The sequence below is a fragment of the Vigna unguiculata genome, chromosome 1, assembly GCF_004118075.2.
Source record: "Vigna unguiculata cultivar IT97K-499-35 chromosome 1, ASM411807v1, whole genome shotgun sequence".
NCBI classification, from domain to species: domain Eukaryota; kingdom Viridiplantae; phylum Streptophyta; class Magnoliopsida; order Fabales; family Fabaceae; genus Vigna; species Vigna unguiculata.
In genome coordinates, this window is record NC_040279.1 from 36,343,741 (window position 1) to 36,368,519 (window position 24,779).

A 24,779-nucleotide genomic window follows, 5' to 3' on the forward strand; every position below is an offset into this window, starting at 1 on the left:
TGAGAATAAGGAATAGGTGTAGTGCAGAGAAAGGTGTGGACTAAAAGAGTGGCCCAAAAGGTGTTGTTTGGTGGTTACTACGATAAGGAGCTGTCCCTGTATCTTTTTTCTGTCCATGGTTGGTCGCAATCCTTTCACAACAACTCGCCACGTATCACTCCACTCCAAACACTGCTAATTAATTACCATTTCAAATTTTCTGAGTGCCAACATGATTAATCAAATAAAAGTTCAAAATAAATGAACCAACTCTCAATCAAATAATGCTCCACTTCAATTATTCCGATGTGATGTAGAAAAATATCTATCTATTGTTCACTAACTTCAACGCTTCAAATTCAATCATTCATTTTGAAGATAAAGGCTTCACAAACAATATACTGCAGACGATAGTTGACCTCAATGAATACCAGCAGTGATGCATACTATACACACAAATAATATCTTAGATATAGATAGTTATTCATATTAATTGATGAAATAAAGTGCAATGAGTAACAGAAAAGCATTTTATACATATTTTTTGGAGTGGACATTTGTAAACTGCAGAGGTGATGATAAGGATGGAATTAAAAGACAGAATAAATAAGGATCGGAAGGTTGCTCTCCCTAAATCCTTTTATTTAACAGGATATTTTTGAATAATAAATTTGAATAATTTTTTTTATAATATGATGTGTTATTTTTTAAGTGATTTTTAAAATTGAAAATTAATTAAAAAATAATATTTAAAATTATAAAAAAAAGTTGTATAAATTTAATAATAAAAAATATTTTCCGTAACAGTAATTACATTACACTGCACTACTGAACACTGTTCATAAAAACTTTCTTTTCAACTGATAGGGGCGGTGCCCTTAGTGGAAGGAATCTCACGTGACAAGGACGTGATGCTTACTTAGACACTGTGTGTAGGAATCAGGTCCAGAGCTTTAATTATTATTTTTTTTTTAATTTTACATATTAAATTATTCTTATTCTGCAATTTTTTTATCGTTCATAATCAATACTTCAAAACAAAAATATGAGTTCAGCGGTGATTATATCGCCAAGTGTATAGCCCACAATTCACTGTGGACACCTCAGAGGCATCACCGTACGACAATGACACGTGGCTTTTTGAGTGGCCCCAGTTCCTCCTTCTGTTACACGTGGACCACGGATCGTCACTGTCTTCTCTCTGTTTTTCTCCTACTTTTGGGCCTTTCTCACATTTTCTCCTTTCGGACACCCTTAAGAAGACAAGCATCATAATTTCTCAAACAATACCAAAATCAAAGATATTAATATACTTTAAATGCTTCCCGTCATTATTACACCACTTTTAATAAATTTTAAAAAGTAATTTAATCATTCAAATATCTTGAGACCCATCAGTTTACATAACATTCCAATCGCATTATATAAGTTCAATCCGGTATAAATTTATTATAGAATACAGTTCTTTGATTCAATATATTTGTCAATGAAAAGCTTTAACTCTAAATTCGAAATTGTAAGAAAAATTAAGTGATGTCGGGATTTACAATTATTTTTCCTCATTTTTAAATTTTACTTTCCTTTGGTTTAATATTTTTTATAAATAATTAGCTTTTAACTAACTATTAATTTAAGAAAATTAAAACAGATATCAATTAAAAATAATTTATTATCTAGTTAAGTCCATCCGGAGTGACATCACAAAGATCCATTACCGTATCTGAGATATTCTTTAATTTAGAGTTTCATCATGATTTTCTCCTTAAAAGATACTTTGGATATTGAAGAAATAATCTGTATTAAACTTTTACCGAGTCTCACACTTTAAAACATACAATAACTCAGTTACGGTGGTGATTGACCATAACAATGTTATCTCAAAAGACTTTGATTGAATATTGGCGTTGTTCATGGGCACCAAAACAAATTCCCTTAGTCCTTCGTTGGGGGATGAACTCTCGTTCCCTTTAGACATTGATTTGGGGCTTATCTTCCGATACACTCCAACATCACTTGGAAGTTGAGATCCCTTCATCCTTCAAACTTACGATATGTCTTTTAAGGACAAAACTGTGACAATGTTCTAACTTTCAAAGAGGACAATACCTTTGATGCAGTGATCAATCCTAACGATGTCACTTGAAAGCCTCGAGATCGAAATATTAACAACGTCTGTAAGGACAAAAACTCTCTTAGTCCTCAACTTGGGGTTTGAGTACATACCTAGCCCAACAAATATACTAAAAACGGTACTCGATAAGGTTCAATTAACATTTGTGGTGAAAAGTGGTTGAATAATATTCTCACAAATATTTGTTGGAGCAATTGCTTTGTTGTATACTAACCTAATATATGGACAAATATCGATAGTTTGATTACATTATAAATATCCTTTTATACAATATATCAAAAATATACATGGTTACATAATATATTATTGTTATTGTCAAGCTATTATATCATAATTATGATAAATTTTTATCATCTTTTATTTTATAAGATATTTCATATAGCCAAGAAATCCAATAAATACAGGTTGTATTTACCCATGGAGTACAATGACATTATTGGCTCTAAAACTCTCTTACTCACTTGAAGGTCAAAGAATCTTTATTCAAGCTATTACTTGAATTTTGTCACTTGCCCAAAGATTCACGCTTTGGATTCTGGTTAGAAGAGTTTACATTATTTTTTTTTTCTTTCTCATTAAAATTTGTATACAGTGTTAATTATACATGTATTCTAGTTTAACAATTAAATATAATTTACCTTTTAAAATACTTAAGTTAAATAGGAAAAAATTGTTCTGAAATTATCTATGACTAATAAGATCTCAATATGTTTATTTTGTGACAGGATCAATTATCTTTTAAGAGCCTGAAACGTCATATTAAAAATGACTTAAGTTGATCGAAATTTAGACTTAAAGATTTAAATTTAGGCTTAAATATACATTTGGTCCCTATTTTTGTTGATTTTATTCAATTTGGTCCCTATTTTCGTTTTATGTTCAATTAGGTCCTCATTTTCGTCAAAATGTGGTCAATTTGGTCTTTTTCACTAACGGTGTTTAAATAGTTAACGTTTTTGAACAGTAGATGCCACGTGTCAGCTCCTGGTTTTTTTGATTTTTTTTTAATTTGTTTTAATTTTTTTTTTAATTTCAAAAAAATGGTCCACGTGTCAAGTCACAATTGTGCCACGTGTCAATGCTAGTGCCACGTGTCAGTTTGTGGTAGTATTATTTTTTTTGTTTAATTTAGTCCATATATTCGTGATTTTTGTTCAATTTAGTCCCTATATTCGTTATTTTTGTTCAATTTAGTCTGACACTAAATTTAATATATTTTATACAAATTATATTAATATCTTTTCTAAAACTGATCTTTAAATTTATTATTTTTTAAATTCAATTATAAATTATTAAATTTAATTATAAATTGAATAAATTCTTATATTTAATTTCTAAATAGAATATAATTATTTAAAATATTATGAAAATATAATTATTAATTTTTTTTCTAATATTTATATTCTAAAATATTTTTAAAATTGATATATAAAAATATTTTAAATATTCAAAATATTTTAGAAAAATAAACTAATATTTGTAAAATTGATATTTACATATAAAATATTTTAGATTTTAATATCTAAAATGCAATAAAAATATTAAATATTTTAAATTTAAATATAAATTTTACAAATGTTAATATATATTTTTAAAATTTTAATAGTTATATTTTAATAATATTTAAATAATTATATTTTAATAATATTTAAATAATTATATTCTATTAAACAATTGAATCTAAGAATTATATTCAATTAATAATTAAATATTATAATTTATAATTAAATTTAAAAAATAAGTAATAATAATGTCAATTTTAAAAATTAAATGGTTCTATTTTCACAAAATTTGGGACTAAATTAAACAAAAATAACAAATATAGGTACTGAATTGAACAAAAATAACGAATATAGGGACTAAATTGAACAAAAAAAAAATAATACTATCAGAAACTGACACGTGGCCCTAACATTGACACGTGGCACAATTGTGACTTGACACGTTGACACTTTTTTTGAAATTAAAAAATTAAAAAAAATTAAAAAAAAATTAAAAAAATTAAAAAAACCAGGAGCTGACACGTGGCATGTACTGTTCAAAAATGTTAACTATTTAAACACCGTTAGTGAAAAGGACCAAATTGACCACAATTTGACGAAAATGAGGATCTAATTGAACATAAAACGAAAATAGGGACCAAATTGAATAAAATCAACAAAAATAGGGACCAAATGTATATTTAAGCCTTAAATTTATAATGACTAATCATTAATGCAACGTGTAGAGCTTTCAAAGTGAGCCAATATGCTCACACGGGTTGGGTAACCACGCGTCGAGATAAAAAGATAAAAAAAATAGTCAGCTGAACCCGACTCACTTCTTGATGAGCAAAAAATTTTGCAACTTGGCCCAACCCACCATAGGTTTATGGGTTGACTCACTTACGAATATTTTTGTTTTTTGCAAATTATTTTATATGTTTATTGCATTATAACGAGAATGATTTGTCTAAATTTATTTTTTGTAGTAGTAGAATAAAAAGTGTCAATTTAATTATCAAAATATTATTATAAAGATAGTACTTAAAGATTAAAGTATCAACTTATATAACTTGACAAACAAATAAATTAAAATTCAAAGTATTTAACTATTATTGAGCAACATTATAATATTTAAAAATATCAAATTGCTAACCAATATAATTAGAAGTAGTAAATAGATTTTTTTTTTAATTGTAAAAGAAATTTATAGTATTTTTGTTGGTGGGTTGTTGGTCAAACTCATTTTAACATCTCTAGCTGCATTTGGAATTAGAAAAAGTTTTTTATTTATACACACACACACACACACACACATATATATATATATATATATATATATATATATATATATTATTTGTAAACTGTTGTGATGATATCTTTAGTTGACGTATGACTCTCACATTTGACATATATACAATGATGAATCTTCGATAAATATTTTAGGGGTACCAAATTTGTCACATTGAAGTATGAAATTTTTTGGAGATGTCAAATATAAAAAATATACAATTTTTGTTAAAACAAAATTAAATTACATATTAATTTATATAAATATAAAATATTTTTGTCATAAGTGTTTACATTATATTTTTTTTCTTTCTCATTAAAATTTTTATACAGTGTTAATTATACATTTATTGTACTTTAACAATTAAATATAAGTTATTTTTTAAAATACTTAAGTTAAATAGGAAAAATGTGTACCTGAGACTAAACTAATTATCTTTCAAAGAGCATGGGACATCAAATTAAAAATGACTTAAATTATCCAAATTTAGACTTAAAAATTTTAATTTATAATGACTAATCATTAATGTAGCGTGTAGAGTTATCAAAGTGAACCAATGTTATTCACGCGTTGAGATAAAAAAATGGTCAGTTCAACCCGACTCATTTTTTTATGAATCGAAAATTTTGCAACTCGGTCCATCTTCTTGGTGAGCCAAAAAAAAGTGTCCATCTAATCATCAAAATATTATTATAAAAATAGTACTTAAAGATTAAAGTATCAACTTATATAACTTGACAAACAAATAAATTATAGATTCAAAGTATTTAAATATTATTGAGCAACATTATAATGTTTAAAAATATCAAATTGCCATAAATAATAATTATTTTAATTTCAAAAATCAATTACACATTTAATTAATAATAGTTTTTATTTATTTTCTAAATATTAAAAGTTCCTACAATATTACCAATTAGTTATTTCGTGAGTTTTTACGTTGAATTTAAATTGTATTAGTTAGAATGTGTATTGTTTTTACATCGATTATTACCATTATCAACCTAGAGTATTTATTTATTTATTTTCAAAATATATGATTTATATCTATAGTAATCCAAAATCTATAATAAAAATATAGTGAAGGATGGAATTTTGAAGATATGCAATCCCGTTGGAAAAGAGTGTTATTGATAAAGTAAAAGAATTAAAAAGACATTAAAAATTGGCCAAAACTGATTTTATAACTGAATACCATAATTTAAAACCATTTTCTTATGACAAAATTGCTTTAAAAACTAAATACCATAATTTAAAAATTGGCGAATGATTGAAAATTAAAAAACTGACATTTATAAGAGTAAATTTTGTTATTAACAATTAGAGGTTTGTGGTATAACAATAATAAAAGGTTGAACGCAAAATATTTGAACGTGCTTCTTGAACTTTGCACCCCCTGGGAGTGTACAAGACAATTATGGAGGTGTAGAAAGCAAATGGTTTGCAAAAGTTCAAACTGTTTTGAGCTACAGTGACCGTGTCACAAATAGGAGGGAAACGAAACTTTTCGTTTTAAAATATAAAGGCAGATGAAGAATGAACTATTCATTTTCAACTAGGTCCCGCCTTCTCTCTTCCTCCCTCTCACTCGATCTCCCTCATCCTCTGCTGCGCCGGAACCCATACGACACCGTTTTCCGGTAGAGTCTCAACGTCATGATTCACCTCTCTATTTGGTTTCTTCCTTTTCCTCCTGCTTCTGATTCACCTTTATTTAATTCAAATTTGAAAACCTAAGCTATCAATCTATATCCCCTATGGCTATTGGTCATATCTGCTACCACAATTTCAGCGCACAAATTTGCTCTGATTGTGCAATTTGTTAATTCTGTTGCAATTTTCTTTCTTGCTCACTCAATCTGCACTTACAGATTAATATCGATGACACTTGGTTGGTAAAAGTGCGCGCATAGCAGAACAAGACATGGCAAAGGTGGCTAAACCGAGTTCTCATCGAATTGGTTCGGGGCCTATGGTTAAGAAGAAGACACCTTCGGAACTTAGGGTTGGTTGTTGACCTCGTTACCTCTAGTTTTTTGTTTGGACTTGCATTTTAGCTTTCAATTTCTGTGATTATTCTAACGGAAGCTGTTTAGGTTAATGTAGTTCATTATCCATGTTCGAGTATGATTTGTGGTCCAATTGTTACATATTTTGTGGTACATTATTCATTTTTATCTGTGCAAGGATGATTTGTATGGGTGAATTTTGCTTCGCTTAGTGCATGCTCTCAAGGTATTTGCATTATGTGCTAATGTATAAATGGTTGTGTAGGAGTGAACTTTAGATTTATAGTTTCTGACAAATTACATTACATCTCTATTATTCATCATGTAATTGTATATGTTTTTCTCTTTTTAACCGAAATGGAGCTTTCTATGTTGATGTTACCCTACCCTGCCGTGTATAGTCATAGCATATTTAAATTTAAGATTCTTACAATTCCTTCCTGTCCATATTGATAACTAGCATTTAATTGTAGAGGAGCAAAAATATAATTATCATTATCATACTGTAAATTCTTGACAGGGAGAGCTGTTGAAACGGGCAAGCTTTGTGGACAATAATGCTGAATCTCCACCCCTGTTGGCTGATCCTGCTAAGTAAGCTTCTGTTTCTCTTTCAATGTATTATTTCATAATTTGTTGCTTATAACTTTTTATTTATGTTTGCAGGACCACTGGGGTGAGCAATGGATTAAAAAGAACAGGGTTGTGGAAGCCCCCTAGATACACTGACACACGGGTTGATGAAGTATTTGCTGCAAAAAAGCCCAGGTTCAAAATTGCATCTGGAAAGGAAAATGCAAAGGTTACTATTTTGTTTGCCCTCATTTAGTTTATTCAATTGACATCTTCATTAAATCATTGATCCCGAACAATGAAATTTTGTTACTGTGCTCAGGAAATTCCATCCTTGGATCAAACAAGTAATCTGAAAAATCTTTCAGTTTTTTCAAATTTGGAGGCTAAGAGACAGCAAGAAAATTCATGGTTTGCCTCATAGTTCTGTTATTTGCATGATCCCATGGTCTTGTTTTACCAATGCTGATCTTGTTCCAAATTTGTTGTCAGCTCAGAGACTTCTGATGTGTCTAGTCAGACTAACAAAGATAGTGTCTTACAACCTTGTCAAACATTTGAAAAGTGCAGTCAAGGGAAATTTCTCAGTGTTTCTGAACTTTCAACAGCCGTTGATAAATGTTGTGGCTCAGGTGCTATTGACCTGGTATACAAAGACCTGTTTGACCCTTTCTCAACTATTTACTTGCACTTTAGATTTTCATTATCAGGTTATTACCAATAATAATAAATTGTAGGGAAAAGCATTAAGAGGACTAGCTGCACCTGAAGAACATTATGCTAATGACAAAACTGCTGATTTGGCTGATGGATACCCTGTTTTAGGAAATTTCTTATCTGAATGCAATTTACCTGGCCAGAAGGTCCCTTTGGATCTTACTATAAAAACCAGTATGCGAATTGTATCATCATCTAAGAACTGGTGAGTCGTAAGTGCATATGATGGAATAATTGCACCTGACTGAATTAAAAAGCTTTTAGACCGGGATTGTGGTTTATATATTGAAAACATGTGGTATTTTAGGTTTTCTTAATCGTTTTATAGAAGACACTTTGATTTTATGCTCAATGCTGATAGATGCAACTGTGGATAAAATATTTTATAGTAATGATGAGGTAGAGTTATATGGTGGGATTCTAGTTTCATGACATTTTAGAAATCGATTAGAAAACTATTGACATTTGATGTTATAATAGAGTTGTTGATAGAACTAACACATTTATCATGCATGTAATATATCATGATTTCAAGGTTTTCATTGTTTGTATAAACTAGGGTACATAATGCTTGTATAATACGTAACCATGGTATGCCAACATTAATTATTTTATTATTTCTATCATGAAAAACTGTTTTGTCCATATACAGAGCTTGTTTGGCTTAGATTGATAGGTTGAACAGGGAACTATTTTCTTCAGTTTTTCTATGTATTTTGAAGTTGCAGCACCTATTTTTATAAGATTTGTGTAGTTTTTTCATCTCTTGTTTGCTTTAGTGGCAACTATCCTTGAAGTCCATTTTTGTCTTTTTTGTGAATGGTATTTTGACTTTCAAATTTCATTATATAGCTCAGTTATGCGTGGCACCATGCCTCAGTTAGCCTTCCAGAATAGTTATTTCAGGAGTCAAAATGTGAGAGGTTCTGATGGCCTACATTCATGGATATATCCTCAATCCATTCTACCACCTTCTGTGATATCAGTTTTGAGCTCATCAACATCAGATGGAGGTTGTGAATCAGTTTTCAGCATGCCAATTTATGGTTTCTTCTTTCTACTTTTTCTTTCTCAATTATCCTTATGTTCTTTCCTCTGCCTTCTCATGCAATAGAATTGGATTTCTTAAGGAAACGACAAGTAGCTTGGGAAGAATCCTTCCGGGACCTTTACTATATGCTTCGGAAGGACATTTGTGGTCTTTTCTATGGTAATTGTAGAATATATTCATTCCTTTGATGTCCTTTAAAAAAATATTGCCTTTTCTATTCTGGAATTTCATTTGTCCGCTTGTAAGATGTAATTTAATTTGTTTCTGCTTAAAGAGCATTGTTTTTTTTTTGAAATAGGTTCTTGACTTCTTATGGTATTATTGATGCATACTTCATTTGGCTATTGGTTGAACCTTCCAACTTCATTATGCATTATTTTTATATTAGCACATTTGCCTTTTTATATTTGAACATTGGATGCTGTGGTTATTATTATTATTATTATTTTTTTTTCTTTTTATTTTGTAGTTTGCACTGCTCAGTTTGTGGTGATGTTTACTGGTGGTGACAGCTCTGGAAAATCCAAATGTTCGTGCAATGCTTATATCTCTCAGTCAACCCAAGGTTTAAGATCATTGCTACGAGAGCATGTAAGTTACTCATATTAAGTATAGTGTGTAGCTTATTTATGAATTACTAATTTGTCTATGGTTACTCCTTTTTGTTTTCTGTTTTCTTTTTTGTGTGGTGGTGTGGGAAGGTGGTAATGTTTAGGCAAGGCAAGGAATGATATTTTAAGTGGTGGTGGTGTGGGTAGATGTAAGGCATTTTCTTTTATTTTTCTAACCAGGTTTTTGTAATTTCCCTTTGTCAATACTATCTGTGTTCAAATGGATCATTTCAAGAACCATAATGAGTAACAACTCAACAAGGAATGTACTTTTTCTATGAGTTTGCTACTATTAGCATTTGGACTTCAAATGTATTTTTTCATAAGTACTCATGTTGTTTTATGGCTTTTGTCTGCACTTTTTGTTCAGCAAAACTTCTTTATCTTTGCATTGTTGATGTTGCTGTTATTATTATTATTATTATTATAAAACTATACTTTTGGCAGTAATATTTAATTTGTTGATGGTTTCTGAATTTTATTTCGATTCTACACCCTTTATTAGGATGTCTGTTTCTCTATGCCTCTTTGCCATTCAAAAGTGGAACAGGTTGCAACTGAGGATCTAGTTGAGCTGTCAGAGATAGAGAAGCAAAACTTAGGACAGGTTTGTATCTATATGCTCCTTATACAATGTTTGTTTTCCTAGTGATGTTTGTATTGATATCTGACTGATTGAAATGATCAATTCCCTTCCCTGACACATGCTCATTGTTTTTTTATTCTGTTGATAAATTTGTGCTGAATATTGAAACCAAACTCCTGTTACTTCTGGGTTCCGGTTAACATTAACTTAACTATTTGGAGTTTAATTTAGAATTGCTTGTAAATATGCTTTTATGTTTTCCTGGTGCTATTAAATTATTAAATGTGTTAATTTTTACTTGTATGTCTAAATTGAACTCAGCTATTGATGGTTAAGAGATTCATTAATAAAATGTATTTTCTAAATTGGTAATCGTCTTTCACCATCTTGTTACTAGTTGGTTTTCTCTTTTGTGTATATTATGGTGTTGAGAGTAAGTTCATCAATTAACTGGTTTCTCTCCAACTCCAATTCTGTAGTTATTTTTAATGTATAATAATTTATATTAATTGGTGTATGTTATCTGAAATAATGCAGATTAGGCGATTAAGGTCATTCTCTGAAGTTGATAATAGTTCACAATCTTTGCTGGTATTTAGTGGAAACAACAATGTACATGCTTTATACGACCTTTTACTAAATTACAGGTGACCAACCTCTTACTTTCTCTTAGATTTCAATTTTTTTATCGGACTTGACATGTTTTGATAAACAATTACATGTTGTGAATCAGATTTCTTGTTTTGTTATGTAAGTTCTTGTCAAATGATAGAATATTTGTAAGCTTAGTGTGAAGTTTACTGGAAAACAATTAGTTTGAAATTTTTTACAATGAGACACGTTGAAATAAATAAGCTAATTTTGCTTACAGGAAGTTCATTGGTATGCTTCATTAATCTATATATATTAAATCATACTTATTTGATGTTTTCTCCTATATTTTTAATTTTGTTGCTGACTAACATTTTGCAGATTTCTCTTGACTTCACTGTCTAGCATGGACACTCCTGTCTTGTGCTCGCCTGTGCCATTTCAAAATTCTGCTTTGTCTTCTCCTGACGTATGTTCTTGACTTCATTTTCTTTCCTTTTTATTTTTTCATGTATATAATTGTCAAATTTAAGTTGATCATTGAACTATCGTCCCATCCTTTTATAAGAAGTAATCTTAATATTTTCTAGGTGTTCAATGTTATCTTTATACTAGCTGCTCTAAAATCTTCAGATTTGTGCATTAGGGCAGCTCACTGTCAATAATGTGTTATGTTCTAGGAAACTCCGTGTAGGAATCCATATGCAAATTCAATTCAGTGACCAGTTTGTTTGAAGCTGCAGTAATTATATTTTTATGCTAACTAATTAAATAATTGGAATTCATATATTTTTTCTTCAGATTAAATATACGGAAACAAGAAGAGCTGAGGACATTGCTGCATCTTATAATGGGTCTATATGGAAAGATGGGGAGTCTATACAAGGATCTTCAGATGGCCTTTGTACCATTGAAATTAAGGATGCTCTTCTTCCACCTTGGATTATTTGTCGTATGTGTGCATTAATGTCCTCTGAAGGAAGAAGCTTTGAAGCAAGGTATGAATAGTCTTTATTTGAGATATTTTGTTGTACAAATTTGGACTGTTTCTTTAGGATAATTTCATGTGGTCAAATACAGTTTCAATATTGTTTATGGTTGAACTTTGGTAATGAAGCTTTCTCGTAAGTGAATCATAAAAGTTTGGGTGTACATCCAATGAAATTCTATAAGGATTTAGGAATAATTAGGTTATTTTGGTTTGATAAAACATTTCCATCTTTTCCCATTTTTTGAAACTTATCGATTGTTCAGGTGACAATAAGTTGTATCTAGTGAGAAGAATTTCATGAGCATTTATGCAATGTCATAAATTTCTACATGATAATCCATCCAGTCTTACCATATATAGTTGTTTGAAATCTAAATGATGTTTCTTTATCGTATGCCTTACAGTTTTGCGACAGATTTTAACTCAATTGGGTTGAATATTGCCTTGAAATCAATGTGTGAGAAGGCGAAATCTGAAGCCGGAGATAGTGAAAGTTTACAAGAGGGCATAAATACTTTTGGCATTCCAGAAACTGTAGTCACTCCTCAAATGTGTTCATCTTCATTAAAAGGTGTAAAGTACAGTGATGGTTCTTATATGGCATCGCTATCTCCCGCATAATCTTGTCAAGACAAGGAACTTACATGTATCATGTTAATTTATTTAAATGGCTACCCGATCCTGGACCCTCCAAGAAATTAACGAGGTGTTGTACATCTAAATCCAAAACTATTGGAACATCCCAACTGTGTAGCAAATTTTGGCAATTGATGACTTTGAAGCATCTTATTCACAATTAAAAAACTATGACGAGTTTCAAACTGCTGACTTATTGTGTCTCTATACATACATTCAAAAGTTTTGTACTCAAGAACATGTAATTTGCCAAGTTAACTCAACACTGCAAATTTATGTATTCATGCCCATTGATCTTGATAAGGATTCAATTGATCTGTGCAGAAGCACAATTTATTACCACAGCTTATTGTGAAACAATCTTATGATTATTTATTTGAATTATCTTTTTTGAATAATTGTATAAAAGAATATTGGAACTTTACTCATTAGAACAATGATCGAGAAAATGCAAAAGTTCTGGTTGCTTTAAACATCATTTTGAACAAACCTTTATTTAATTTGAATTAAATCAATTCTAAGGTTGGATTGCTTTGACTCAGGTCATTTTATTAAGGAAAAAAATTTGCTGTTTTCATTGAGATGTTATGTTATAAAAATATAATATATGAATCATTTAACAATTTGAATAAGTATGTAAATAAGCTGTACTAAACATGATTTCTTTACCAGAAAAGATATAAACCTTGTAAAGCAATCATATTTACAGATTTTTAAAAAAAGAAAATAAGAAACAGAATGTTCAAAAAACAATTGCAAGGTTAACTATACAAATTAAATATTTAAATTGTTAACGCCAAATTGTTAGACCAATATAGTCGTCTCAAGTCAACAAATGAACAAAAGTCCTAATTTCCCCTAATGTAGTTTTGGGGAGAAACTTTGGTGTCTATCATAGGAGATGGTATATTTAAGCATTAATTTGCATTTTTATCCTTCCTAAATTCAATGAAAATAATGGAGGAAATGTACAAAGAAAATAAATTGCAAAAAGAAAGAATAAACTACTTAAATGAATTTAAAATATGCTGTCAAAAATATGTAATGCTATGGAAGATGCAAGAATGCATGCAACTAATCTAATTGACGTAGTGAATGAAAGGTGCGAAGCTAAAATGCAGAAAACGAGTGAAAAAACAGAATGCATGCCTGTGAACCTAAACTAGCATTTTTAATAGCTTCTTAAATGGTATTTTGGTGCAAACAATGGATGCAATGCAGAACTTCTTATGAATGCCTAAACAAGTCCAAATTAATCAATGTGCATGAATTATGAAACTCAATTGCAGAAAATACATGTAGAACCAAAAATCTGGTTTCAAAACCCAAAGATGCAATTTTGGCTGCACTAGAACTATTTTTAATGACAGAATATGGGTTCTAAAACTGTTGAATGCAGATGCAATGTCATCGACAAGCTGAAGATGATGTTTATGCACGGACAATGCAAGCTAAATGCAAGAAACGTATGTAGAAATGAAAATTGCCTACTAACACCTAAATGGGCAGAAATAATGTTTCAGATTTATGCAAAAATGTACTTAGAACTGTAATGCATGTATAGAACCTAAGTGACCTAATGTACTGCATCTATGAGATTATTGAATATCAATGCTGTGTGCAAAATTCTATAAAAAGTGTTTAAAATGCAATTAAGATGGTTTATGCAAGTTTATAATGTTGAAATGAAATCAGAGATGCAATGCATGATTCAGGACTGAGAAAAACTATAAAAATCACTAATGGAAATGAAAATTGGCAGCAATCAAAAGAAATGCATGGCAGCCTAAGGTTAAGATGCAAATCAGGTTTCAAGTACTGCAGCCAGGCTGTCCAGATGCATTATCTCAACTTGAGCAGGTGTTAAATGGTGCAATTTGCGTGAGATATGGCTGACTGATGCATGAGAGCAGAAATTAAATATTATGCAGAAAACCTGATTCAAATATGGTGCAAATGCAATATGAATTAATCCTAGAACTATCTAATTATTGCAACAAATGCAAAGAACTGTAAGACCTTAAATGAGAACTAATTAAAACTTGTTAAAACTGGAAATTTAAGAAATATGCAATGCTGAATCAGAAATTAAAGTCTAGAACTAGAATGCAAATGATAGAAACCTATTCTAGGCATCATGAAAGACAATAATTGACACCTAATCAATTCAGAACATGCGCAGGACTTAAAGTCTTCAATTGGGTATCAAGTATATTCATGAAACTGGATTTTAAAATGCATGCAGCGCAAGAAGTTTAAAATCAGAAATATGATGCAGATGCAGAACCGATGCAGTGTAATTATGATGCTATAGACTACTGGATATGGACAAGCTTTCAAAGAATTCAAAACTACCAAGAAACCACTACTCACGAAACTAAGCAAATTGCAAAGACAGCAATCAAAAGAACATGTTCAGAATTTAAAAAACATAATCATAGTAAAATGCAGAACTCATTCAACAGAGCAAAACCCAGAACAGAGTATTTGATCTATTTGGTCAATTGAATCTCAACTTGGCTCAAGAAGACATCTTGAGTGAAGACAGACCCACTTTGGGGTCCTGCAGATTCTATTTGAGAAACTTGATATGTGCAGGTTCTCATTCAATTCCCCCAAACAAATTAAATTCTCAATTCTGAATCATGCGTAATCTAAAAGAAAATTAACATGGCATAGTAACTACTATTACACTATAAACCATGAAAGCAAGAGCAGAACATTAAAAACTAATGCAAGATGTGAAAGAAATAACATCTACTTACACTATCTTCGAACTAGCAATTCAGAAATATGGTAAACAACATAAAAGGTAAAGCAAACACAGAATTTTAACAACAAACGTAAAATACAGTACAAGAAACTTAAAGAAACTAAAGAAATTAAAAGCTGGAAATTGAAAAGGGATTTGAACGAGAAATCAGAAATTGCATTGTATTAAATTCAAGAAAATGAGGTACAAGGAATCTTTACAATGAGGTTGCTCACGGTTACTTTGCACTCGTGAGAATTCTAAGACTCAGACTCTTTGCACACCACAGCACAAGACTCCATTCGCAGTTTCTTTGCAAGGAGACTCCTGCTGCCAACAACGTAGAACCCTATACTTTGGAGACCTCTCACTCTTAAGAGACTACGAAAACTATGAATTTCAGAAACTATCTACCCTAAAACTTGACTAAAATATAATAGAGGTCGGTTGATAAACACATGTAAGCCTGACTTCAACAACAGTTTAAAAGTAGATGTCTAAATAAAAAAGGCTTACGATATGTAAATTTTTAAAAGTTTTAAAATTAGTAAAACGTTGATCGTATAATCAAATTAGTTCAAGTTCAGATTTAATAATTTTGAGAAACTTGATTCATTTGATTTTATCCGGTTGTGCTAAATCTAAAACCATGGTCGTAGTAATATCTAAATAGTGAGATTGTTATTTCACCAGTAATCCTTACAAGAACACGTGCCTTCTTTAAAATGATGGAATCGATTTCGATCTCTCACTATCAACTCTACTTGGAAAACCTTTGAAATCAACTTAGTAGCTGTGTGACAATCTTCACAGACACGCAAGTTTTTAACAATCCGAATGGGTAGAGGAGCTCGAATCTTCATGATTCCATATGCAATGGCCAGCTTCTCACTGTGCCTGTGAAGTGCACTTTCCTTTTCCTCTTCATCAATGTCAAACAATGACTCCGCTGTATTTCCAACATACCCTGCTAGTTTTATTTTTTTGAGTATTATATCTTCCCACATTCTTTCTATTTTCTCTATTTCCGGGTGTGTTTTATCTCCAATTGTAAATTCGTGAATCTTTCCATCTACCTCAATGAGACTGTATCCAGGTGGCTTTCTTACTCCTTTGTCCTTCATCATCTGCCTCATAATAGTAACATCTTTCCACTTATTTGCGCGAGCGTATATGTTCGAGAGTAGCACATAATGACCACTATGTTCTGGTTGCATCTCTAACAAAATTTTCCCCACCCTCTCCCCAACTTCTACATTCTTGTGAATTCTGCATGCTCCTAGTAGTGCTCTCCATATTGGAGCATTTGGCTTCACAGGCATTTCGAGAATAAACTTCTCTGCCTCTCCCAACTTCCCTGCACGACCAAGAAGATCAACCATACATCCATAGTGCTCCAATCTTGGCTCCACTCCATGATCTTCTTTCATGCTTTCAAATATTTCCAAACCCTTCTCAACCATCCCTGCATGGCTGCAAACTGACAACACTGCAGTAAACGTAATGTCCCTTGGAACCACTCTAGTTTTCAGCATTTCTGAAAAATACCACAGTACTTTCTCTGCATAACCATGCATGGCCAGTCCAGCAATCAAAGCTGTCCAGCAAAGCACATCCTTTTCCGGCAGTTGCTCAAAAACCTTAACAGCTTTCCCAAGGTCCCCACATCTTGCATACATATCAACTACAGCAGTCCCAAGAATCAGATTCAAACTTAAGTTATTTCTCATCACATAGTCATGAGCTTTCTCCCCCATTGCAAGAGCCCCCAAATGAGCACAAGAAGATATGACACCAACCATCACAGTCTCATTAGCCACCACCCCTTCCGCCTGAAGAACCTCAAACATCTCAACCGCTTTGTCAAAATAATTGTTCCGAGCATAACCACTAATCATCGTACTCCACGTCACCAAATTCCTCTCGGGCATTCTATCAAACAGTTGACATGCAGATTCAACATCTCCACACCGATGATACCCTGCAATCATGCTAGTCCACGAAACCACGTCAAACCGACCAATCCTCTGAAAAATGCTCCTTGCAGCCTTTATGTCCCCAACAGTTGCATACATATGAAGAAGGGAGTTTTGAACGAAAAAATCAAGTTCAAATCCATGCTTAACAATTTGACCGTGTGCTTGCATGCCCATAGGTGCAGACTCAAGCTGAGTACACGCTTTAACCAAAAAAGGGTGAGTGATATTATCAGGTATGACACCAAAGCGTAGAGCTTTGATGTAATAGTGAAAAGAATTTTGTGGATATTGGCTGGTGGAACAACCTCGGATGAGAGCATTGTAGATGAAAAGGTTGGGACTTTTTATTTGGGAGACAACCCTTAAGGCGTAATGAAGCAAGTTGGTAGTTGAGTCTATGCAGAAAGCAACGAGGCGACTTGCTACAAAGACATCGAAGAAAAGGTGGGTTCTTAGCAAATGGGCATGGACGATTTTGAGGTCCTCAACACTGCAACAACTCTCCAACAACACAAGTTTGGGATTCTTCAGCCTCAGCATTTTCAGAATTGAGTTGCTGCCACTGCCATAGCTCATCTTCTGAAACAAACCACATGATGCAATAATAACATGTTCATGCTATATCTATAACTTTTATACTCTACATATTACCACATTTTTTCAAGGTTTTTAATTCATATATTTGGATGCACATTATGCTGTCACTAAATGATAATAAAAGTAATTTTATATTGCACACTAACTTGCAATGGATCAGAACAACGCTTGCTTATTCATTATTAATCGATTGTTTAACTCTCTAAAATCGGTAGGTTTAGTTTATTTTGATCATCTTTTGATGTTAACTGTGTATCCGTTATTTCGTAAAAATTTTAATTATTTTTTAATTAAGTTATCACATGTCACCTATTAATTTGTGAAAATTTTTCATAATTTTAATTTCCTTTTATATTTTTTAACTTCAAAAAAAAAAAAAAAACTTATCTGTGTCATGTTTGTTTTAATTTAGTCCTTCTATTATATTTATGAAAATAAGAATTCTAACTATATGATAGATAAGAGAACACCGGAGAACAACAGAGAATAAATTAAAATGATATAACTCTCGAGTTAAAACATCTCAAAAATTACCATTTATATAGTAGAATTAAATATGAAATAGAAAAAAAAAATGAAAAACAACTATTATAATTATTTCATAACAAAAATTGAGTAAATATATTTTTATTTTATATAAAATAAATGTTTTTACTTTGATCTCTATAATTTTTATAAAGTCCACAAAATTATTATTATTAATTATTATTTATAATATTATATGACATGTTAAATGGCTATTTCAAGTAATACTTATTATATTACATAATAACAACGAATAATATTTTTTCTTAATATTTATAAAATATATTATTTGTTATCTATTCTAAATTGAATATTTGAACAAAAAATCAATGATTTCAAATATAAAAAATGAAAAAAATAAAGAAAATTATTTTACTATAGTTTAAACTAAATTCCACAATTTTATAAGGATTAAAAACAATATTTTTCAAATTTTATGTGTATGATTTATTTTTAATAAAAATTAAAACTTCATTCTGCAAAAAAAACTATAAATGTATTTAATCCTTTACAATTGTTTAAATTAGTGATTTTTTTTCCCTTTAATAAAGTAAATTAAAGATAACACAACACCACGCATATTTTCTCTCTAATTTTCTGCACATCCTAGACCACAGCAAAATCTAAGTGAGGGATATAATTTGCCCTTTCTAGCAGACACCTAATGAATTAACAGAAACTGCTACGAATTTATCTTCCTCTTGAGCTTTGGTGTTTTATCAAATTGAAGATATTTCCTCATACTTTTAGGAAAAAGGAATCAGTATAAAAGATAATCAAAATTAACTTCTATTTTCTTTCTGTTTTTCGTCATCTAAGAAAGGAGGACCTTGAAAACTAGAATATAAATCATAAGATTAGCTATACAGATTTTTTTCAGTTAATTTCGTATAATCTCCACTTCAGCAGTGAAAGAAAAAACGTAGTCACATTCCTCTTCAAGTTAACGAGTCCCTGGATATACACTCAAAACACCCTATGCCTTGAAGGAATGTCTGAAAAATGCAAAAAATGACACCAAACTTTGGCTTTATTCTATGACAAAAGATGATGCTACCCAATGATTTAAAATTACAAACAACCCACCCAGTTCTATGTTATTACTGTTAATTAATTGAGGGCTAAAAAGTTACATTTTTAAACTCAACAAAATCTTAAGAGTTGTTTTCGTCACAGTAAGTTCTGTCCCATAAACAGAATACCTGATGATTATGTTTTGAGTTATAGTAAAGTACAGCAAAATCTGAAAATAGAATAGAAACTGTGTGGCGATGAAACTTACAGTGTTCAAAGACATGTACCTCGACTCAATTTCAACAAATTCGAGGGAGAATGCTCAAATGTCTAGTCGAATGCAAGTTTCATCACCAATCAACCAACAAAATACATTTTAATTTCATACAAAAGAAATAAAAGAATACTGCACAAGTCACCACTCTTTTGGAAAGAAAAATCTAAAGAAAAAAAAAAATACTGTAGTATGATCAAGACTCTCGGTTGGTGCTTCCACCCCCACAGATGAGCCTACCCTGTATGCTAAAACGATAATTGGAGAACTACTCTCCCATTTGTGTACTCTGAAGATATCTCCATGACCTTACATGGGGTCCTTGTCCTTTGTCAAGCAGCATTAGCAAACCTTCGTTGTCAGAAGGTAACCCGAACATATACCTACAATCATAAGTAGTTGAGATGATGGATAATTTGTGGTCAAGCAATCACTCTAGGATCACTCAAACAAAATTTTCTCTTTGCATCCTGGTTAAAAAATGTACCCGCTAAAATCATTTGTAAGAAATACTATCATAATTAATAGACACAGACACAACAACTCGCTAAAATTGTTATGCTAAAATTGTTATACCGACAATTCTGCTTCGAGAGGACTGTGTATAAAAATGCAATTAATGAGGAATTAATTTATAATCAAAGGTTTTTACACCCAATGTTGGTCCTGTTCCAAACTAGAAACGTATTTTTTTTTAGGGATTATGTTCATGTCAAGCATTTAATACAATTCATTAAAATTATATTTATCACATTGAACATCAAAGGCCAGTCAGTGAAATTTCCCAGGAAAATAAAAAACCTTCAGAAATCCAGAATGCCTGGATCAATGTTATAGCACTCTTTTCATGCATTATGCATAATAAGAATACTTCTACACTATTGTTTTCTATAAATGATGTATGTCTAAGGTGGTTGTGAATTACAGCTGATTATGCCAACTGCGGGAGACTATGCTTTTCAACAACTAAAAACCCAGGCACTAGTTGGTATGGTATACAAGTTCTGAAACAAAAACTAAAGCTACGAACTACTTACTTGATTTTATGAGCTTCCTTTCTCCAGAAAACAATTGATGCAATCCACTGAAACATAAAAACAAGATGAAATAGAATAAGTGTGGCTCCTAACAAAATATTCAATTATGAGTTCAATAGAGATTATGTCAAAGGAAACTTCAGCAAAAAATGGCCAAATTAATTAAATAGGATAGGAGTCCAGATTATCATATAATTTCCAGATACCAACTGTTTCTAAATCACCTTGAAAACTGTGAAGAATGAGAAGCTGCCAATAAAGGACCTCGCTGCCATTCTTTTTTGCTCTGACATCTCTTTGCACAATTCTTGAGCGATTTCTCTCAGTAAAACAAGTTGCGCTTTATCAGTGCGCATGGAAATGATTGCCTGCCTCATTGATTCCCTATCAGCCTCAAGTGCTTGAAGCCTCATGTAAAGCTTCTTTACATGTGGATCTTCAAAATCTGCATTATAAACAGATCCCCTTGGAGTGCTTGCATAATCATCGCAAACACTAAATCCAGTTTTGAACTCGGAGTCAATTGTATAGACTTTATCAATCATATCATCACCAGCTTCCGATACATTATCCATCTTCTTCAAGTTGGGAAGGTCCCCCGATTGTGAGGGACAATCCATCTTCCTAAAGCTAGGGGAATCCATCATATACTCCGGACACAATGAAGATGAATCACAAGAAAATTTCCTGGAATGTTTAGTCCATCTTGGAGACTGTCCAACTATCACCTTCTCAAAAATATTTTTTCCACCGAATTCCCCATCCACCTGACTATAAGTGGGGCTTCTCTCCATTTGAGATATCCTACTTTCTAAGTTCCTCAATCTGTCCTTAGGAGTTTCGCCAAAAGCATATTTATCAATATCTATGTCATCATTGTCTGTATCAGCACAAGTATGCATTGCCTTACATCTCAAAGGAGGATACTCGTAAGGGGGAAATTCATCCTGATCACCTTCTGCCTCGGACTCAGTGAGGCCAAAACTCATCAACCTATGCTTATAAGCCTGCACCTCGCAGGTGAGCGAGTAAATAGCCTGTTCCTTCTTATACAACATATCCTCCAAAAATAAAACCTCCTGCTGATCATAAACCGTTCTCTCCTCCACAAATCTCTTGAACTGGCGCGCTTCCATCTGAAGCTCTGCCTTCTCCCTCTGCAACCTCAATATCATTGACATGGTCTCATTCGCGGCCGAGGAGGCTGCACTTCTCTCCTCCTCCAATTCAGCATACAAATCCTGTATTGATTGTTGTTGGCTGCTAACAGCCTGCCGTAAGGCCTCACATTCATTTCCAATTTCAACACGCGCCACTGGATCGCAAGCCGGCCCTGGATCAGAGATTTGCCCGCGCCGATCCAACTCCATGTGTTTCCTTTTCACCGAACGGGACCAATTCCGTAAAGATTGCGCTGCCATGGAGCAATCACTACACTCACAACCGCAGTGCTTGCAACATGTCACCGAATCCCCAGAAGATTCCAAATCCATGATTCAAACTAAACTCATTCAAACTTAAGTCTTTTCAAAACTAAATCAAAATTCACCGAATATTACAACAAACGCAGAATATTGTAAGGAAAGATCCGCAATATCCCCTCGTTGTTTCATTTCATACAACCACTCTCCTCCCCTCCCTCCCTGCCAAGCACCTTCTCCCCTGGATCAATCACCCAATCAGACACAAACCTACTAACAAAGGTATGAAACAACAATCAAGTGATGTCATCACGTTATTATAATAACAATAACAATAACAATAACTAAATAACAAAAAATGAATAATAACAAAAACAAACAAATTTACAATGACTGCGTAACGGAAAAAGGAAAACCATTCCAATCCAAGCATCAAACAGCACGCAACATACACGCCCGAAATCTGATCCCTCTGATGTGACTTTGAAGACAAAAATAAAATCGAAAAAAGAATAAGAAATGGAAGAGGAAGATTAACCTGGAAGAAATGCGGTTGAGGAAGGGGGAAAAGGGTGAACCCGCTTTCTTGGGAGGAAAGAATGCGGGTGTTTGGTTTGGAGGGAAGAATGATTTGGAAACCCTAGAATTTGTTTCTATCTCTTCTCTGATTAAACTTTTACCATTTTATTACTCTTTCTTCAGCTATGCTTTGTGATCACCTCATCCCTCTCTTTCTCTCATCCCCACAACCCTTCGCAAATGGACCGTTTCTTTCTCCTCTTCCCATTTTAGCACTATATATACTCTCACTCACCATCATTTTAAAAACACTAAATCAAATATCAACCTCCACATTTAAATTTACTTAAATTTAATCAATGCTCTCCAATTTTTCAATATATAATTTTTTTTTCAAATTAAAACTACCCATTTTCCATACAGAACAACAGTGACAATGGGCCAGAAAACACTGTGACCCAGGTTGTACCATCATCACCAACTAAAAATTTTAAGGTTTTGTTATAAAACCATGCTCTAATTTTAGTGTTGTGATGACGATGGATATATCAAATTTAGTTGAACAATCGATGTATATAGACTTTAAAATATATTTTCATTTTCTTAGAATATGTTATGATGATATTTCATATGATTTAAGTAAATTCAAATTACTATGATTAACCTTTGTAGACATTGTTATATATATGATATATCGTTTTATGTAAAAAACATTGAAATCTGAACGTGTCATGTGTTGAAGTTGGTTGCATGATACGTGACATTCCTTAAAGAAATGGATTGACAGATTTTAGAGAAGAAAAGAGAAGAATGTTTTTTGCTGTGTGTCGTGTATTCTAATTGCATAGAAGATCCAAATTATGTGTAACACGTGGCAGCACATAAAAAACTAACTAATCCAATTGTCAAGTTTATAAATACGTGTATGGATATATAAGAAGGAAGAAAAAGCCAGAATCTGTTACATATGATTGCATTCGAATAAAAACAAAGTATTTTTAATTTCATATACACACACTCCCACTTCATTCCAAATCTATCCTTTTCTTTGCTCATTTATTCTTTACATTACTATTCTCCTTCTTGTTGTGGGTTAACTTTATTAAACGTTTATTTTGTATATAGATGTATTTGTTAATTAATTAAATCTTTTATTTTTTTATTAGTTAGTTAGTTTATTTAAATATTTTAGTTATGTTTTTGTATTTTATTTTGTCTCGCCTTTTTTTTACTTATTTATATGGTTTTTCATTTAGTTTTACATTTTTTATTTATGTGCATTTAGTAATTTATCAATGTTTATTATGTTATGGTTATGGAATTTATTATTTATTTATTTAATAATGTTAAATGTATTTATGTTAAATACTGCGGTGTTATTTATTTTTGTTAATTTTCAATATTTATTTATGGTACTATTTTGATAAGAATTTATGTCATGGTAGTTCTTTTATATCTATCATAGTATTTGTTTGTTTGACAATTATTCACTATGTTAGTTTTATTTATTATATTATTTAATTATTTATTTATGGAAAAAAGTATTACAAAATGATTTACCATGGATGCGGAATAAGCAGGTTTATCATGGAGTTTGGAACAATGATATGGACAAAAACAAAAAGAGTATAACTATTTAATTTATTTACCATCATTATCAATAATAGTGCTGTTTAACTATTCATAACAAGGTCAATCGCTCAAGACTCCTTCAAGTTTGTGTGAGAATTGGGCTCATTATAGGTCCAACTTCTATATGCCATGATACGGATACCGGGAAGTTTCTTTCTGCACCACTGTATGTTTCTTACTACACTCTTATATAGATAAAATTTATATTTTGTTTTCTTGGGAGTGTACTTTGCTTCTTCTTATTTTTTTAATTTATTCATATTTCCGAAAGTTATTTTTGACTTTAGATTGTACAATCTTTTTTTTTTATTTAATTTTCAAATTACATATTCATAAAATGGAAAGTTTATTATACCAGAGTGCATAAAGAAATATATAAAAG

The 24,779-nt window shown here is 31.5% G+C and overlaps 3 protein-coding genes across 6 annotated transcripts; 1 reads left to right on the forward strand and 2 right to left on the reverse strand.

Annotated features, from left to right (window-relative positions):
• The first annotated feature begins 6,409 nt into the window (after positions 1 to 6,409).
• On the forward strand, positions 6,410 to 12,991 carry LOC114174309 (protein downstream neighbor of Son). 2 transcript variants are annotated; one of them, XM_028059139.1, is made up of 15 exons: positions 6,410 to 6,522; positions 6,754 to 6,887; positions 7,412 to 7,485; positions 7,558 to 7,693; positions 7,787 to 7,875; positions 7,957 to 8,110; positions 8,202 to 8,386; positions 9,034 to 9,194; positions 9,296 to 9,391; positions 9,702 to 9,823; positions 10,349 to 10,450; positions 10,967 to 11,076; positions 11,402 to 11,489; positions 11,822 to 12,018; positions 12,416 to 12,991. In XM_028059139.1, the coding sequence occupies exons 2-15, from the start codon at positions 6,807 to 6,809 to the stop codon at positions 12,630 to 12,632; spliced, it is 1,812 nt and encodes a 603-aa protein (XP_027914940.1). In that variant the 5' UTR covers positions 6,410 to 6,522; positions 6,754 to 6,806; the 3' UTR covers positions 12,633 to 12,991. The 2 variants fall into 2 exon arrangements, with proteins under 2 accessions (XP_027914940.1, XP_027914948.1); XM_028059147.1 differs by having other exon boundaries at positions 6,427 to 6,558.
• Positions 12,992 to 16,061: 3,070 nt separating this feature from the next.
• On the reverse strand, positions 16,062 to 17,997 carry LOC114177042 (pentatricopeptide repeat-containing protein At5g06540). The gene has a single exon (XM_028062273.1). It carries the CDS (start codon positions 17,952 to 17,954, stop codon positions 16,086 to 16,088), a length of 1,869 nt encoding a protein of 622 aa, XP_027918074.1. The 5' UTR covers positions 17,955 to 17,997; the 3' UTR covers positions 16,062 to 16,085.
• Positions 17,998 to 19,730: 1,733 nt separating this feature from the next.
• Positions 19,731 to 23,309, reverse strand: LOC114192916 (myosin-binding protein 7-like). 3 transcript variants are annotated; one of them, XM_028082662.1, is made up of 4 exons: positions 22,785 to 23,309; positions 21,050 to 22,487; positions 20,826 to 20,872; positions 19,731 to 20,171 (listed from the first exon to the last, which is right to left on the reverse strand). In XM_028082662.1, exons 2-4 carry the CDS (start codon positions 22,316 to 22,318, stop codon positions 20,057 to 20,059), a joined length of 1,431 nt encoding a protein of 476 aa, XP_027938463.1. In that variant the 5' UTR covers positions 22,319 to 22,487; positions 22,785 to 23,309; the 3' UTR covers positions 19,731 to 20,056. The 3 variants fall into 3 exon arrangements, with proteins under 3 accessions (XP_027938463.1, XP_027938461.1, XP_027938462.1); XM_028082660.1 differs by having other exon boundaries at positions 21,050 to 22,516; XM_028082661.1 differs by having other exon boundaries at positions 21,050 to 22,519.
• Positions 23,310 to 24,779: the final 1,470 nt, after the last annotated feature.